Source organism: Schistocerca americana, chromosome 1 (genome assembly GCF_021461395.2).
Source record: "Schistocerca americana isolate TAMUIC-IGC-003095 chromosome 1, iqSchAmer2.1, whole genome shotgun sequence".
Classification (NCBI taxonomy): Eukaryota; Metazoa; Arthropoda; class Insecta; order Orthoptera; family Acrididae; genus Schistocerca; species Schistocerca americana.
In genome coordinates, this window is record NC_060119.1 from 1,183,394,784 (window position 1) to 1,183,411,920 (window position 17,137).

Genomic DNA, 17,137 nt, shown 5'->3' on the forward strand with positions numbered 1-17,137 from the left:
AGTTCCAGATAAGCCTGTTCATTTAGTTGAATATTGTTGTTGTTGTGGTCTTCAGCCCGAAGACATTTATTTGATGCAGCTCTCTTTGCTACTTAGTGTCTCACATCCTCATCTGATTCCCTCAGTGTCACCTGATGTGATTTACCACCACTCCATTACCCTCGTTTTGTTTTTGTTGGTGTTCATCATATATCCTCGTTTCAAGATAATGACTGTTCCGTTCAATTACTTTCCCAAGTCCTTTGCTGTCCCTGGCAGAATTACAATGCCATCAGCAAACCTCAAAGTTTTTATTTCTTCTCCCTGAACTTTAACTCCTAAACCAATTGCTTCTATGCTTTTTCTTTACTGCTTGCTAAATGTTCAGATTGAATAATGTCTGGGATAAGCTATGACCATGTCTCATCGCTTTCTCAACCAGTGCTTACGTTTCATGTTCCTCAAATGTTATAACAGCCGTCTAGCTTCTGTAAAAGTTGTAAATAGCCTTTTGCTCCCTATATTTTAACCCTGCTACCTTCAGAATTTCAAAGAGAGTATTCCAGTCAACACTGTCAAAAGCTTTCTCTAAGTTCATGAATGCTATATTCGCAGGTTTGTATTTCCTAATCTTCCAAGAGAAGTTGGAGGGTCAGTACTGCCCTTGCATGTTTCTGTATTTCTACAGAATTCAAACTGATTTTTGCCAAGGTCAGCTTCTACCACTTTTTCCATTTTCCAGTAAAGAATTCTTGTTAACAGCCTTTTAGTAATTGGAATCATAGTATTCTTTTTGAAGTCTGAGAGTATTTCACCTGCCTTACACATTTTGCACACCAGATGGAAGAGTTTTGTTATGGCTGGTTCTTCCAAGTGTATCAGTAGTTTTTGACAGAATGTCTTCTACTCCTGGGGCCTTGTTTCGGCTTAGATTTTTCAGTGCTCTGTGAAAATCTTCTTGCAGTATCGTATCTCCCATCTCGTCTTCTTCTATGTCCTCTTTCATTTCTGTAATAATGCCCTCCCTTGTACAGATCCAACCACCTATCAGGTTTCCCTTCTTTGCTTAGGATTGATTTGCCATCTGAGCTCTTGATATTCCTGCAGCTGCTTCTCTTTTTGCCAAAGACCTCTTTAATTCCCTAGTAGGTGTTATATATCTTTCCCCTAGTATACAATATTAGAGAAGAAAAGTGGCTACTCACCATATAGCGGAGATGCTGAGTCATGATAGGCACAACAAAAGGATTCACACAATTATAACTTTTGGCCATTAAGGCCTTTGTCAGCAATTCACACACACACACACACACACACACACACACACACACACGTCTGCAGTTTCAGACAACTGAAACCACACTGGCTTGTTTGAGACTGCAGACATATGTACAGGTTGTGTGTGTGTGTGGGTGTGTGGGTGTGTGTGTGTGTGTGTGTGTGTGTGTGTGTATTTTGCTGACAAAGGCCTTAATGGGTGAAAGCTATAATTGTGTGAATCTTCTTGTTGTGCCTATCGCGATCCAGCATCTCTGCTATATGGTGAGTAGCAACTTTCTTTCTCTAATATTGTTACATTCCATCCTGGATTTTCCATTGTTTGATTTTTCCCCCTCGTATATATGCTTCTAACTCTTTATATTTGCCCTCTAGCCATTCCTGATTAGCCATTTTGCAAGTCCTGTCAATCTCATTTGTTAGATGTGTGTATTCCTTTTCACCTGCTTCATTTACTGCATTTTTATATTTACTCCTTTCATTAATTAAATATATCCTGTGTTGTTCACGGATTTCCACTCGGCTTTGTCTTTTTATCTATTTCATCCTCTGCTGCCTTCACTATTTCATATCTCAAAGCTATCCATTTGTCTTTAATGTATTTCTTTCCCATGTCCTTGTCAGTTGTTGCCTAATTTTCCCACTGAAACTCTCGGCAACCTCTGGATCTTTCAACATATCAAAGTCCCATCATCTTAATTTCCTACCTTTTTGCAGTTCTTTAGTTTTAATCTACAGTTCATAACCACTAAATTGTGGTCAGAGTCCACATCTGCCCCTGGAAATGTCTTACAATTTAAAATCTGGTTCCAAAATCTACGTCTTATCATACATAATCAATCTGGAACCTTCTGGATCTACAGGTCTCTTCCATTTGTACATCCTTCTTTCATGATCCTTAAATCAAATGCTACCGATGGTTAAATTATGCTCTGTGCAAAATTCTACCTGGTGATTTCCTCCTCCATTTCTTTCCCTCTGTCCATATTCACCTACAATGTACCCTTGTCTTCCTTTTCCTACTATCTTACTCCAGTCCCCCATCTTTATTACATTTTTGTCTCCTTTAACTGTCTAAATAATTTCTTTTATTTCACCACACATTTCTTCAATCTGTTCATCTGTGGAGCTAGTTGGCATGTAAACTTTTGCTAGTGCGGTGGGTGTGGGCTTTGTTTGTACCTTGGCTGCAGTAATTCATTCACTGTGCTGTTCATAGCAGTGTACCCCTATTCCTATTTTCTTATTTATTACTAAAATTACTCCTGCATTACCCCTACTAGTTTTTTTTTTTTATTTATAATGCTGTATTCACCTGGCCAGAAGTGTGTACCTTCTGCCACTGAACTTCACAAATTCCGACTATATCTAACCTTAACCTATCCATTTCCCTTTTTAAGTTTTCTAACCGACCTCCACGATTCGGGGATCCTTAACATTCCACACTGCGATCCATAGAACACCAGTTTTATTTCTCGTGATGTTGATATTCTTCCCACCCACCGGAATATTTTATCCAAGAGGATGCTATCATCATTTAACTATGCAGTAGAGCTACATGTCTCCAGGAAAAATAATGCTTGTAGTTTCCCCTTGCTTTCAGCTGTTTGCAGTACCAGCACAGCAAGACAATTTTGGTCGATGTTACAAGGCCATATTTAAATCAGTTAATTGATTAAAAATGATGATCAAAGTCATTTCAATGAAGATCTAAAAATATTTAAAAAAATTACTGCACCTGGTGATACTCAAATCCACAACATCCTGCATGTGAAGCTTCTGTCCTATCCATTACAGCATGCAACCAGACTATTTCATGCACCCTATTTTAAAGCTACTGAGCGTCACACAAAGTTCCGAAATTTTTTTTCATCAATTACTTGCTAGTGAGGGCCCAGCAGGTTGAATGGCTGCAATGTATGATACCTGGGATCTTAAACTACATAACCGTAGATGGTTTCAAAAAATTGATCCCACCACTGGGGACCTCTCCTTGTTAGAATGTGTGTGCCTTATGACTGTCTTGTGCCTTATATCTAAAATGATTTAACCTTGGTACAGAGTGATCGTTATTAAATTTTCTTTCATTTATGTATTTAAAATATGTGTGCCTCATAAAATCTTTTAGCCTTACTTCTCTAAAATTATGTACATTTACAGAAGTAGTATTGTGGCTAAAATTTATTAGTTACGTAAGTAAATCTGCAATTTGAATCAGTAAAACTAATGTTTTTTTAACATGAAACTGACAAAAGCAAATAAATACTTGGCCCTGCTCCATAGATATGCTTAATAAATAAAGAAGGAAGGACTCAGTCAAGGGAAGAGACTGCAGTGAATTCAAACCTTATGGGCAGATAGAGCTAGCATTCATTTAAAACTTTCCTTTTGAATACATTTCCTTTATTAGCTTGTGATTTATTTCTAAAACCAAATGGTAAGTCTGCCAGCAGATTATCCAACAAGTGAGTTATGTTCTACATTGCAACTGCAGGCAGCTGCAAGAGCAGCTGTTCAAACACAGTTGGACTTACTGACAACAGGCATATAGTAAATCAGCTTTTCATCTTTATACATATGGTTGACTTGAGTTCACAACTTTTTATGACCTTTCTTGACTTATTTTGAGAAGGATATAATCATTGTCCACCTCAGATGCACAGATCATCTTTATTGTGTTTATTTTCCAGTGTTGAAAGGATGTAATGTATTTGGAGCAAATATAACTTTCCATTACTTTATCCTAGATGGAATTTACTTGTGCTCTGCAGGTTGTAACAGATAATAATGTTCAGTTATAACTCTGTGACCACTCTTTGCCCTGTAGAAGAATTTCTTAGCGAATGGTGTGATATATATATTCTGACAATTATTTTTTGTGTTAGTTTGCAATTCTCAGTGTTCCTTTGTGATTCACTTTCTTTTTCTCCCCTTCTATTAAAGGAAATTTAAGGGAACTCTTATGTATGACCATCAGTATCATTTTATTATTACAGAATAGCTCCCAGAATAATGAAATTGAATCCTTGCCTGTGAGAAGATTTCAGCAACCATTTCTGTGGCATTCTCCAAAAGATGATTCAAATGGGACAGATGTCAAAGTTACAACTTGCAGGAATTCTGTGCAAGGGAAGGTGCTTATAGTTGATGACAGAGGTATGTATTTCTGATTTCTATCGTTTGCCTATTATCATTATATGTAGTGATGTAGGAAAGTTGTGTGTAGCTCCTGCCTAAGTCTTTTACACATGGTAACAATAAAATACCAAATCAAATATAGGCTGAAAATAATTTGATATAGAAAAAAGTTAATATATGTATTGTTACTGTTAGAATAACAATCTAAAAATGGATTCTAACTTTGTAATCGTACCTGCCAACAAAGGCTCAGCCACTGTGGTTATGAACTGCAGAAATCACCTTGTGGACTCCACCAGATATTATGTACATCCACTTACAAGCCCTGCCACAGTGGCCCCATTCCAGAAATCCAACAGGTTCTCCAATCCTTCCTCAGATCCTTGGGTCCATCCTAGAACTTCCCCCTTGAGTCTCTCTCTCTCCTCATCCCAAACACTCACCTTACTCCTATCTTCTAATTGTTCTTGAAGTTTATAAACCCAACCACTGGGATGTCCCAATTGTGGCTGATGACTGTGCCCCCACAGAATCTCTACTCTTGTGGTAACATCTTCGGCCTATTATCCACACCTACACACCTGTATAAAATACCCAAACATTTCCTCCACTGACTCATCACAGTTCTTTTTCCTTTATCACCCAACACCCACCCAGTTACCGTCAGTGACACCTCCCTCTACACTCACATCCCCAATGTCCTTGGCCTTGCCTACACAACCTTTCCTAGTGCCTGACTTACTCAAAACCTATAGCCCCCTTCCTGGTCACTATGTCCAACTACACTCCTGGAAATTGAAATAAGAACACCGTGAATTCATTGTCCCAGGAAGGGGAAACTTTATTGACACATTCCTGGGGTCAGATACACCACATGATCACACTGACAGACCCACAGGCACATAGACACAGGCAACAGAGCATGCACACTGTCGGCACTAGTACAATGTATATCCACCTTTCGCAGCAATGCAGGCTGCTATTCTCCCATGGAGACGATCGTAGAGATGCTGGATGTAGTCCTGTGGAACGGCTTGCCATGCCATTTCCACCTGGCGCCTCAGTTGGACCAGCGTTCGTGCTGGACGTGCAGACCGCGTGAGACGACGCTTCATCCAGTCCCAAACATGCTCAATGGGGGACAGATCCGGAGAACTTGCTGGCCAGGGTAGTTGACTTACACCTTCTAGAGCACGTTGGGTGGCACGGGATACATGCGGACGTGCATTGTCCTGTTGGAACAGCAAGTTCCCTTGCCGATCTAGGAATGGTAGAACGATGGGTTCGATGACGGTTTGGATGTACCGTGCACTATTCAGTGTCCCCTCGACGATCACCAGTGGTGTACGGCCAGTGTAGGAGATCGCTCCCCACACCATGATGCCGGGTGTTGGCCCTGTGTGCCTCGGTCGTATGCAGTCCTGATTGTGGCGCTCACCTGCACGGCGCCAAACACGCATACGACCATCATTGACACCAAGGCAGAAGCGACTCTCATCGCTGAAGACGACACGTCTCCATTCGTCCCTCCATTCACGCCTGTCGTGACACCACTGGAGGCGGGCTGCACGATGTTGGGGCGTGAGCAGAAGACGGCCTAACGGTGTGCGGGACCGTAGCCCAGCTTCATGGAGACGGTTGCGAATGGTCCTCGCCGATACCCCAGGAGCAACAGTGTCCCTAATTTGCTGGGAAGTGGCGGTGCGGTCCCCTACGGCACTGCGTAGGATCCTACGGTCTTGGCGTGCATCCGTGCGTCGCTGCGGTCCGGTCCCAGGTCGACGGGCACGTGCACCTTCCGCCGACCACTGGCGACAACATCGATGTACTGTGGAGACCTCACGCCCCACGTGTTGAGCAATTCGGCGGTACGTCCACCCGGCCCCCCGTATGCCCACTATACGCCCTCACTCAAAGTCCGTCAACTGCACATACGGTTCACGTCCACGCTGTCGCAGCAAGCTACCAGTGTTAAAGACTGCGATGGAGCTCCGTATGCCACAGCAAACTGGCTGACACTGACGGCGGCGGTGCACAAATGCTGAGCAGCTAGCGCCATTCGACGGCCAACACCACAGTTCCTGGTGTGTCCGCTGTGCCGTGTGTGTGATCATTGCTTGTACAGCCCTCTCGCAGTGTCCGGAGCAAGTATGGTGGGTCTGACACACCGGTGTCAATGTGTTCTTTTTTCCATTTCCAGGAGTGTATATCCCCACCCATAATTACTTCTCCTTTGAAGGCAACACTCACAAATGAACCCAAATGGTACAGCAATGGGCTCCCCCATGGCATCATCCTTTGCTAACATATCCATGGACCATCTAGAGGAATACTTACTAACCACCATGTATACCAAACTCCTCAACTGTTTCAAATTCATTGGTGTTGCCTTCATGATCTGGACCAAGGGTGGGCATACCCTATTTACATTCTTCCACAGCCACAACAATTTCTCTCCATTTGCTTCACCTGTTCTTCCTCATCTACCTTCCTCTATTTTGACCTCCATCTTAAGGATGGTTACATCAGTACCTCTGTCCACATCAAACCAACCAAGGAACCACCAATAATATATCTACTTCGATACCTGCCACTCATTTCAAGGCGCTTCCATACAGCCTAGCCACCGTGGTCATCACATCTGTAGTGATTAGCAATTGGGAAGCTGAGATGGGGTCTATGCGAGATGTACATGAGAAAGCTATGGATGCCATTACAGCTGCGCATGCCATTTGTCCACCACTGAGGAAGCTCCAGTCTAATGTGCAAACTGCAGCAGTGCCATTGCAAGCTGCCATGGCTGTGAGAAGTTTAAGGCCATGGTAGCTCATCCTGAAATGAGAAATATTCTTCATACTGTCATTACCACCCCTCCCGGAGTGGTATTCTGTTACCCACCCAACCTATTCATTATCATTGCCCTCCACTCCCCCCCCCCCCCCCTCCTCCCCCCTCCCCCACTGCTGCCATCCTTGCCTCACCACTCATATCCCTGCAATAGATCCAGGTGCAAGATCTGTCCAATACCTGCTGCCACTACCACCTACTCCAGTCCTGTCACGGGCACTCCTACCCCATCAAAGGCAGGGCCACCTGTGAAAGCACCCGTGTGATCTCCAGACTTAGCTGTAACCACTGTGCCGCATTGTAAGTGGGCTTGGCTACTAGCGGGCACAGCTGCTGTCCACTTGAATGGCCACCACCAAATTTTGGCCATGAGACAGACGGATCGTCCAGTTACTGACGAGATGCTTCACTTTAATGACTGTTTCACAGCCAGTGTTGTCTGAATTCTTCCCACCAACACCAGCTTTACTGAACTGTGTGGGTGGGAACAGTCTGTGTAACATATCCTTCATTCCCATAACTCCCTGGCCTCAACCGTTGAGGCTGATCAAATGTCGATAAGGTTCTAGTGTGAAGTGTGTTCCAGAAATTTCGTGTAAGTGGTGCTGTCTATAGAGTATATATATGAGTACAGGAGAATAGTTGACATGTTAGTTTCTCTGTGTAAAGATCAATGTGTCTGCTGTAAGAGTAGTAAAATCTGAACCTGGCAGTGTTGAGGGGTTGTTAACGAAAAAGAAGATTGTTATTTGATAAAGTATTGATTTGTGAAATTGGTCATGACTGATGTTAAGATAACTATTGGTTGGTGGAGAGGACCATGGGAACTGAGAAAAGCAAATGGATGTGTATCTGAAAATGAATAAATCTCTGACAGTAGCTTCAAGAGCAAACATGAGCATGGAGAAGGCGGATACTTGGAACGAAGAAATTCTGAACACAATGAGTGTCCGGAGCAAGTATGGTGGGTCTGACACACCGGTGTCAATGTGTTCTTTTTTCCATTTCCAGGAGTGTATATCCCCACCCATAATTACTTCTCCTTTGAAGGCAACACTCACAAATGAACCCAAATGGTACAGCAATGGGCTCCCCCATGGCATCATCCTTTGCTAACATATCCATGGACCATCTAGAGGAATACTTACTAACCACCATGTATACCAAACTCCTCAACTGTTTCAAATTCATTGGTGTTGCCTTCATGATCTGGACCAAGGGTGGGCATACCCTATTTACATTCTTCCACAGCCACAACAATTTCTCTCCATTTGCTTCACCTGTTCTTCCTCATCTACCTTCCTCTATTTTGACCTCCATCTTAAGGATGGTTACATCAGTACCTCTGTCCACATCAAACCAACCAAGGAACCACCAATAATATATCCACTTCGATACCTGCCACTCATTTCAAGGCGCTTCCATACAGCCTAGCCACCGTGGTCATCACATCTGTAGTGATTAGCAATTGGGAAGCTGAGATGGGGTCTATGCGAGATGTACATGAGAAAGCTATGGATGCCATTACAGCTGCGCATGCCATTTGTCCACCACTGAGGAAGCTCCAGTCTAATGTGCAAACTGCAGCAGTGCCATTGCAAGCTGCCATGGCTGTGAGAAGTTTAAGGCCATGGTAGCTCATCCTGAAATGAGAAATATTCTTCATACTGTCATTACCACCCCTCCCGGAGTGGTATTCTGTTACCCACCCAACCTATTCATTATCATTGCCCTCCACTCCCCCCCCCCTCCTCCCCCCTCCCCCACTGCTGCCATCCTTGCCTCACCACTCATATCCCTGCAATAGATCCAGGTGCAAGATCTGTCCAATACCTGCTGCCACTACCACCTACTCCAGTCCTGTCACGGGCACTCCTACCCCATCAAAGGCAGGGCCACCTGTGAAAGCACCCGTGTGATCTCCAGACTTAGCTGTAACCACTGTGCCGCATTGTAAGTGGGCTTGGCTACTAGCGGGCACAGCTGCTGTCCACTTGAATGGCCACCACCAAATTTTGGCCATGAGACAGACGGATCGTCCAGTTACTGACGAGATGCTTCACTTTAATGACTGTTTCACAGCCAGTGTTGTCTGAATTCTTCCCACCAACACCAGCTTTACTGAACTGTGTGGGTGGGAACAGTCTGTGTAACATATCCTTCATTCCCATAACTCCCTGGCCTCAACCGTTGAGGCTGATCAAATGTTGATAAGGTTCTAGTGTGAAGTGTGTTCCAGAAATTTCGTGTAAGTGGTGCTGTCTATAGAGTATATATATGAGTACAGGAGAGTAGTTGACATGTTAGTTTCTCTGTGTAAAGATCAATGTGTCTGCTGTAAGAGTAGTAAAATCTGAACCTGGCAGTGTTGAGGGGTTGTTAACGAAAAAGAAGATTGTTATTTGATAAAGTATTGATTTGTGAAATTGGTCATGACTGATGTTAAGATAACTATTGGTTGGTGGAGAGGACCATGGGAACTGAGAAAAGCAAATGGATGTGTATCTGAAAATGAATAAATCTCTGACAGTAGCTTCAAGAGCAAACATGAGCATGGAGAAGGCGGATACTTGGAACGAAGAAATTCTGAACACAATGAACTACAGATATTGGTTGAGTGATTACCAAAAAGCAGCTGAGATTTGTGAGTAATAACAGGAGATCTGCGAAAGACCCGGGAATTTTTTCATCTGGGAGAAAACCGGGAAAAACACGGGAATTTTTTAGAACTCCGGGAATTTTTCGGAGTTTTTGTTTTCAATTAATTTTTTGTAATTTTGATTGCTAACAACTGATAGTCTAACTAAGAATATTACTCTATCTCGCTGCCACAGTATTATATTGCAGCTATAAAACATAAAAAAGAGAAAAAAAATTAAGTAAAACTTAAGTTGCAAAGGAAATGCACCATGTACAACAAACCAAACTGCACACACAAACTTTTGCCAACAACAAAACGTATTAAAGGCATTAGGATGAAAGACTATGCAGTACTTCATAACAGCAAACAGCTTCCAATGAGTGTGACGTCACAATTGTTTACGTTAACTTCATTAGGGAAGAAGCCAGTCGCGTATGAACAGTACATTCTCCCACTTCTGGCTACTCGGAAGTGTAGCTGTAGCAAGCAGCCAGATGCTGCCCGGAAAATTTTTTCTGGCACACAGTGTTTACATTTAGTTATTTTGCTGTTTCCTCTTCTTTTACAGATCTCACGTCATGAAAACAAAACGGACTTCTATGGCCGGGAGCCATCAATTCATAGATTTCATAGATAAAATAGATTCACATGATTATGGAAGACTAAAGTACATTATTCGTTTCAGTTTTTTGGTTTTATTTTATTTCCAGGTTTTTAACAGTCAAGCATTAATCACCTTGCAGAACGGTGAAGTTATTTTCGTCTGTTTGCTAAAGAAATTTGTCTGTTCTTAATCTTTTCCGCTGAGGCTGTCAGTTTATTTGAAACGAAGTGTTTCGTTCCATACTTTTGGCTAGTTTCAACTGTTTGCTGGATTTCAAGTGTACGTTTTCATCTTCTGGCACGTATGGAATTATCGATATAATGAAATGAGAGTATGGCATGGTTGGCCGGGAGGCCCCTATTTCGGGAAGTTCGGCCTCCAGGTGCAAGTCTTTATTTCATTCGACGCCAAGATAATAAAGAACCAAACATGGGATAATGCAGTATTGGTACTCCAAGAAAATTTACATCCAGAAAACCACACTGAAAAGCTTAATATAAGGTTTGGACCTATTTCATTGTGAATCCGGACATACGAATGTTCACTATAAGCGGAATTGGGTATTTTAGTATGGTTTACGAAATTCCGATGGTCTTGGATTATCATGTGATGTTCTGTTTCTTTTACTACATTATGTAAGTTCTCTTAATGCTTTAAACGCACGAACATACAGGCTGCTCATGAGCAGTAACAACTGTTTTCTGGCAGTCAATGGCAGCTGAAGAAACGAACATGTTTCTAATAGCTCGTGGGAAAATATCATGAATGGGGGTTTGAAAAGCGTCAATGTAAATATCCTTTTATGCAAGATGAATTATGTTGCGTATGAGAATATTCGATGAATTTCTTAAATCATAGACCGTTTGACTGTCGTTTAAAACTTAAAATTTTCCTGGCAGATTTGTGTGATGTATCTTAAAGTGTAACACACGTAAAAAAAGACCAGTTGAAACCTTAGCTTTTCTGGTGGCTAATTGATCTTCGAGTCCAGTATTATATGTGAAAGCATACCTTCCCTTGCAGCCACACTTATATATTAATTTAAACCATTAACTTTTTCTTCTTGTGTGTTCGCACTATTTAACAGCGATGTTGCTGTTGATTGACTACATCGCATGTTCTATGCTCTGAATACCTGCTTTCATTGGCTGGCGAGATCATGTGGCATGAGCTATGATTGACTTACAAAAGCGCATCGCAATCTCGATTTTAACTTGCCGAGTTTGGTGGAAATTCGAATTTATACTTTTGTAATATGAAAATAAGCAGCGTACATGTTGCTGCATATAATTATTTTTTACCCCACTCACGGTCGTTAGCTAATATGCCGGGAATTTCAGGGCGGTGTATGAAACCTTAACCCTTCAAAGGATTGATAAGTTTTACAGCTCTGAGGGAGCATATCCTGTCATTTAACATGGAAAAAGTGTGTTTTCATCCGGGAGAAAGTGTATTTTTAACCAGGAAATCCGGGAATTTTTTTTCCTTGTCCACGTATACACTGTGAATAAGGAAACAGTGTTTGAGGCAGTGAAGCAGTTTGACAAATAATACTCCAAGGAACCTACAGCACTACAAATTGTTTGCAGAAAATTTTAGGCAAACTGATGTTAAAAGACTCTAATGACACGGCAACACTCTTAAGTATTTTGAAGGGGGGGGGGGGAAGAACTATGAACAAAGTAAATTTAGCAGGTGTGAAGGTGACAGAAAAGGAGAAGCATGTTGAGAAGTTTTCAGCAATCTTTGAGCTATTGGAGGGTTGTCAGCATGGGCAAAGCAGTCGACATGGTCACGTGGTTGAGGTGAGCAATATGGTTTAAGGGGTAGTTGTTGTTGTGAAGGCTTAGGCTATCAATGGAACTGGCGGGAGCAGATCTGTGGCAGAGGTACAATCCACTGCAGCAATGTTGAGTCAGTTAATAACATACAGATGGATTGAATTATTTAATTGGATAGATAAAAAATCTACTCACCATGTGGCGACAGAACACACACGTAAAGGATGGTTGTAATTGGCAAGCTTTAGGAGCTAGTAGCTCCTTCTTCAGGCAGAAGGGTTGAAGGGGAAGGAAGAGGGGTGAAGGAAAAGGACTGGAGAGGTCTAGGAAAAGTGGTAGATTTGGGGAAAGTCACCCAAAACCGTGGGTCAGGGGAGACTTACTGTACGGGATAGAAGGAAAGACTGATTGTTGAGGACTGTTGGCAGTCATCTGGCAAATTGTGCCTCTCACCTGCTTATGTAGTATTTGCTGCTTACCACCACCACCACCACCACCACCACCACCACCACCACCCCTTGACAGCTGACAACGAATGCAGTAAAACTTTAGTTAAAAACTCACTATGATCACGTTTAATTCTCGCATTGGCTATGACATCCACAGCATAGCACCCAGGACCCCACTGTACACTCATTGGCTGTCGGTGAATGCATGACGTAGGTGCGCAGAAAAAGCCTAAACTTGATTGCCGTTGTTCGTGAACCCAACTAAGCAGAGAAAAAAAGGTGTGTGTGTGTGTGTGTGTGTGTGTGTGTGTGTTGTGTGTTGTGTGTTGTGTGTGTGTGTGTGTGTGTGTGTGTGTGTGTGTGTGCGCGCGCGTGTACGCCCGCGCATGCCTGCATGCATGCGTGCATTAGTACGAGTAAGAGAGAGAGAGAGAGCGCAGATATCCATAGAGTATCTAGAGAAAATGTATAATTTTTGTAAGACAGCTGAGAAGCTCCACATGGTAACAATATATTTTGGAAATACTGTAGAAGTAAAGGAGGCCACTCACCAAAAAGCAGAAGTGTTGAATCGTCAACAGGCACACACAAAAAGAAAGAAAATTTGTGATATGATTTATTCCACATATGCATTAATAACTGATTTGGTGATGGATGCATTTAAATATTGTACCATAGATAATATTTCACTGCTTTTTCTGCCTCATACACTAGGAAGTTGTTCACACATAGCTTTCATCCATTAAATCATTGTTTATTCTGTAACCAATAAGTTCTTCTGTCTCTATGCTGACACTGCTCTCTTATTTAATACAAGGCATTAAATTTGCTATTGGAGCTATCTTTTGAAGATAGCACAAGTCCACCTGTCTGAAAGAAGAGCAGAAGAAATGACCCAGAAAATGTCCACGAAATATCATTGACATCAATCTGTTTTAGAATTTTAGAACAAACTTGGAACTCTGTGTTATGAAGTACCTTTAACACAATTACCATTTCGATCTCAGCTAGCATGAATTACATAAATAAAGATCATATGAAACCCAGTTCATGCTTTTCTCATATGACATCCTGAAAGTTATGGATCTTAGGGAATCAGGTGGACACAGTGTTATCTTTCATGGAGATTCAATGGCAGAATTAGAATTGGAATTAATGTCAGGGATGCCCCAGGGAAATATGTTGAGACCCTTGCTGCTCGTGTTGCATTAATAGCCTAGCAGAAGATAGTGATAGTCAGTTCAGACTTCTCGCAGAGGATGCCGTTATCTATAATTAAGTAGTTTCTGACAAATATTCAGTTAGCTCTTGATACGACTTCAAAATGGTACAGATATTGGCAATTTATTTAAAATGCTCAGAAATATAAAAACTGTGCCTTCGCAAAAGAATAATGCGTTAAGCTCAGTTGGCTGGATGATGAGACTTTATGAGGTGGTGCGTGATTGGATAGATAAAGCATGGGATATCTGTTTCTGGACAAGGTTGGGAGAGTAATTTTAGTATGTTTAGGTCTCAGTGAGACCCTTGGTGTATTTGGCGAGGGACTGCTCATCACTACAGATGTGATGGCCATATGTGGCTAGGCTGTATGAAAGGGCCTTCTTGTATAGAATGAGTGTCAGTTGACATGGAGGGATTGCTGCTGGTTGGTAGGTTTGGTATGAATGAAGTACTGATGTCGCCATCTTTATGGTGGAGCTCAGCATTGAGGAAGGTGGTTTGTTGGGTTGAGTAGGACCAGGTGAAGCAAATGGGGGAGAGGGTGTTGAGGTTTTGGAAGAATGTGGATAGGGTGTACTCATCCTTGATCCAGATCACGAAGATGTCATCACTGAATCTGAACCAGACGAGGGGTGTGGGATTCTGAGTGGTTAGGATGGATTCCCCTAAATGACCCATGAATAGGTTAGCATAGGATGGTGCCATGCAGGTACCCATTGCCATACCATGGATTTGTTTGAAGGTGTTTCCTTCAAAGGAGAAGTAGTTGTGGGTGAGAATACAGTAGGTCATGGTGATCAGGACGGGGGTTGTAGGTTTCAAATCAATTGGATGTCGGGGAAAGGCAGTGTTCCATAGCAGCAAGGCCATGGGCATTAGGGGTGTTAGTGTAAAGGGACGTGGCACCAGCAGTGATAAGCAGGGTGTTGTGTGGTAGAGGGACAGGAACAGTGGAAAGTCAGTGCAGGAAATGGGTGGTCTCTTTTATATAGAAGGGTAGGTTACGAGTAATAGATGAATATTGAATAAAGAATGCAGCTTCTTGAATTTGTATAGCCTTCCCTCCTGTCAACAATATTCCTTAACAAAGAGGTGGCCAACTTGAATGATGGGATTTTAGTCTTGTAGACGAGAGCATTGCCACAGCTAGAATTACACTTGTATTTTAACTTAATTTAGTCATACATGTGCTCCTAACTCAATAAATCTTGCGCTGCAGCTCAGATATTGTCAAACCATCTATGTTATGATCGCACATGACGGTTTCAGCGGCAGCAATATGTTGCTTATTTTTGTAATCAGCGTCACTGAAATCCCACAAACATCTATGCACAGCATACATATCCAAAAAGCGAACATTATTCTCCATTCCCCCACTTCATATTTCAGTTTGTCTACACTCTACAAACAAACATAACCTCAAAACTCGCGCAACTAGTGTTGCCAAAGTTGGAACACGCCGAAAGTGTTTAGTTTCACCAACGAGTTGCGCAAATGCACGGCGCGCATTCGCAGTGGACGGTAGCGCAGTTGCCTGCAACCTAGTGTCATCATGTAAACTACGCTTAAATGTATGAGAGTTCATTTAAGGGGAAGGACTTTTTTTGAAAGCAGAAATATTTCTAGTATACTTTTTTGTTGTGTCTGCCTGCAATCAGTGCCTCCTGTATGTGGTAAGTAACAATTTATCATTTCCATCATGCAATTTCCAATTTATGAATTGGCACATACTTGAAGGTAGACATCAACTGTTCCTAAAAACCTACCTCCTCCTGAGCTGCTAGCATCCCACCCCAACCCCTCTCCATGGCTCCTGCCTCTCTCTCCCACTATCCATCTCACTGGACACAATCCCCCCTCCCGCAAACTAGCCCAACTGCTGAAATGCAGCACTGGCATTGTGTGTCCCGTTTGCGCCATGTAATGACATAGGCTGCACCGCTTTGTGTATGTACGTGTGTGTGTGTGTGGGGGCGGGGGGTCTCTTTTACTCCAGAAGTATTTACATTCTGCCAGAATTTTCCAGAAAATTATTCCTCAAAAATATACTTACTATGTTTCAAAACAAGTATTAAGTGAGGAATTGACGAGTTCATTATATCCCTCTATTTATCACCGCTTTAACAACTGCAGAGATACAGGGCTAAATGTCCACATAGGTGTTTAAGCTGTCATTCTTCCCACACTCCATATGTGAATGGTTTGGGAAGAAGCTCTAATACGAGGTACAGTGGAAAATTCCTTCTGTCAGGCACTTCTCAGTGATTTGCAGAGTATATATGCTGATGTAGATGACTGCTAAGGGGTTCTGATATGGTATATTTTTTTGGGCGGCAGGTATTGAAATGGGAGTGACTTGTGAAATGGATAAAATTTATTTTGTTAATTGTTACTTATTTCTTTAAGCTCGGAGGAAAACCAGAAACAAAATACAGTGACTTGATTATGATGTCACATATTGCCTCTTTATTATAAAAAAAATATATATTTTTTAAAAATTTCATTTCACCCTTTTAGGCTATATATGTTCACGGACTGATGTTTTATCAACTGGATGTTGCAACACAGATATAGATACTACAAAGCAATATTCATGTGAAACCTGCAAAGACAATGGATGCTGTAGTATTTATGAATATTGTATATCATGCTGCTTACACCCAGATAAGGTAAGCTGATGTAAGAACTTTTTATTCTGTCATCTTTTACGTTTGCTAACATTGTATTCTGCACTTGGTAGCTGCTCTGGCACTACGTGTTGACGATTCTCCTGTCGTGAAAGTATTTTTCAAACCTGTGGCAAACAGTGTACAGTGCAGTGCAATATTTAATTTTCGATTTCTTCTTGTTTATTTTTAACCAATGTCACTGATGACGAGCTTTGTCACACGCAATAGTTTCAACATATAAACTATGTTAGCAGTTACATTCATAGGTGCAGTGTAACACTGTTTACTGGTGGTATCTTAATGCATCTATTCACATTATTTTGATTCAAATTTTACGTTTTTGGTGACTAAATTGTGCATTAGTTAAGTTTTTGATAATTAAAAACAAACCATCCAACAACTCAATCATTGTCTCAAATGCCTACATCTATACACACTTAAGATTAGAAATCAAACTTTGTTGTTAAATGTTAAGTGTTAACACAAAAGATAGCAAAATTAGAGGGCACAAAATTACAGTAGGCAAA

At 41.8% G+C, this 17,137-nt stretch overlaps 1 protein-coding gene across 2 annotated transcripts in view; it reads left to right on the top strand.

Annotated features, from left to right (window-relative positions):
* The window catches only part of LOC124552021 (SREBP regulating gene protein), a 57,647-nt gene that overhangs the window by 5,833 nt on the left and 34,677 nt on the right, over positions 1–17,137 (top strand). For both annotated transcript variants that reach the window (XR_006967909.1, XM_047126485.1), the window contains exons 2-3: positions 4,254–4,413; positions 16,459–16,610. Coding sequence is in view for 1 of the 2 variants with exons in the window: in XM_047126485.1 (XP_046982441.1) it covers positions 4,254–4,413; positions 16,459–16,610 (312 nt within the window). In the remaining variant the exon portion in view is untranslated. The remainder of the gene's footprint in view (positions 1–4,253; positions 4,414–16,458; positions 16,611–17,137) is intronic.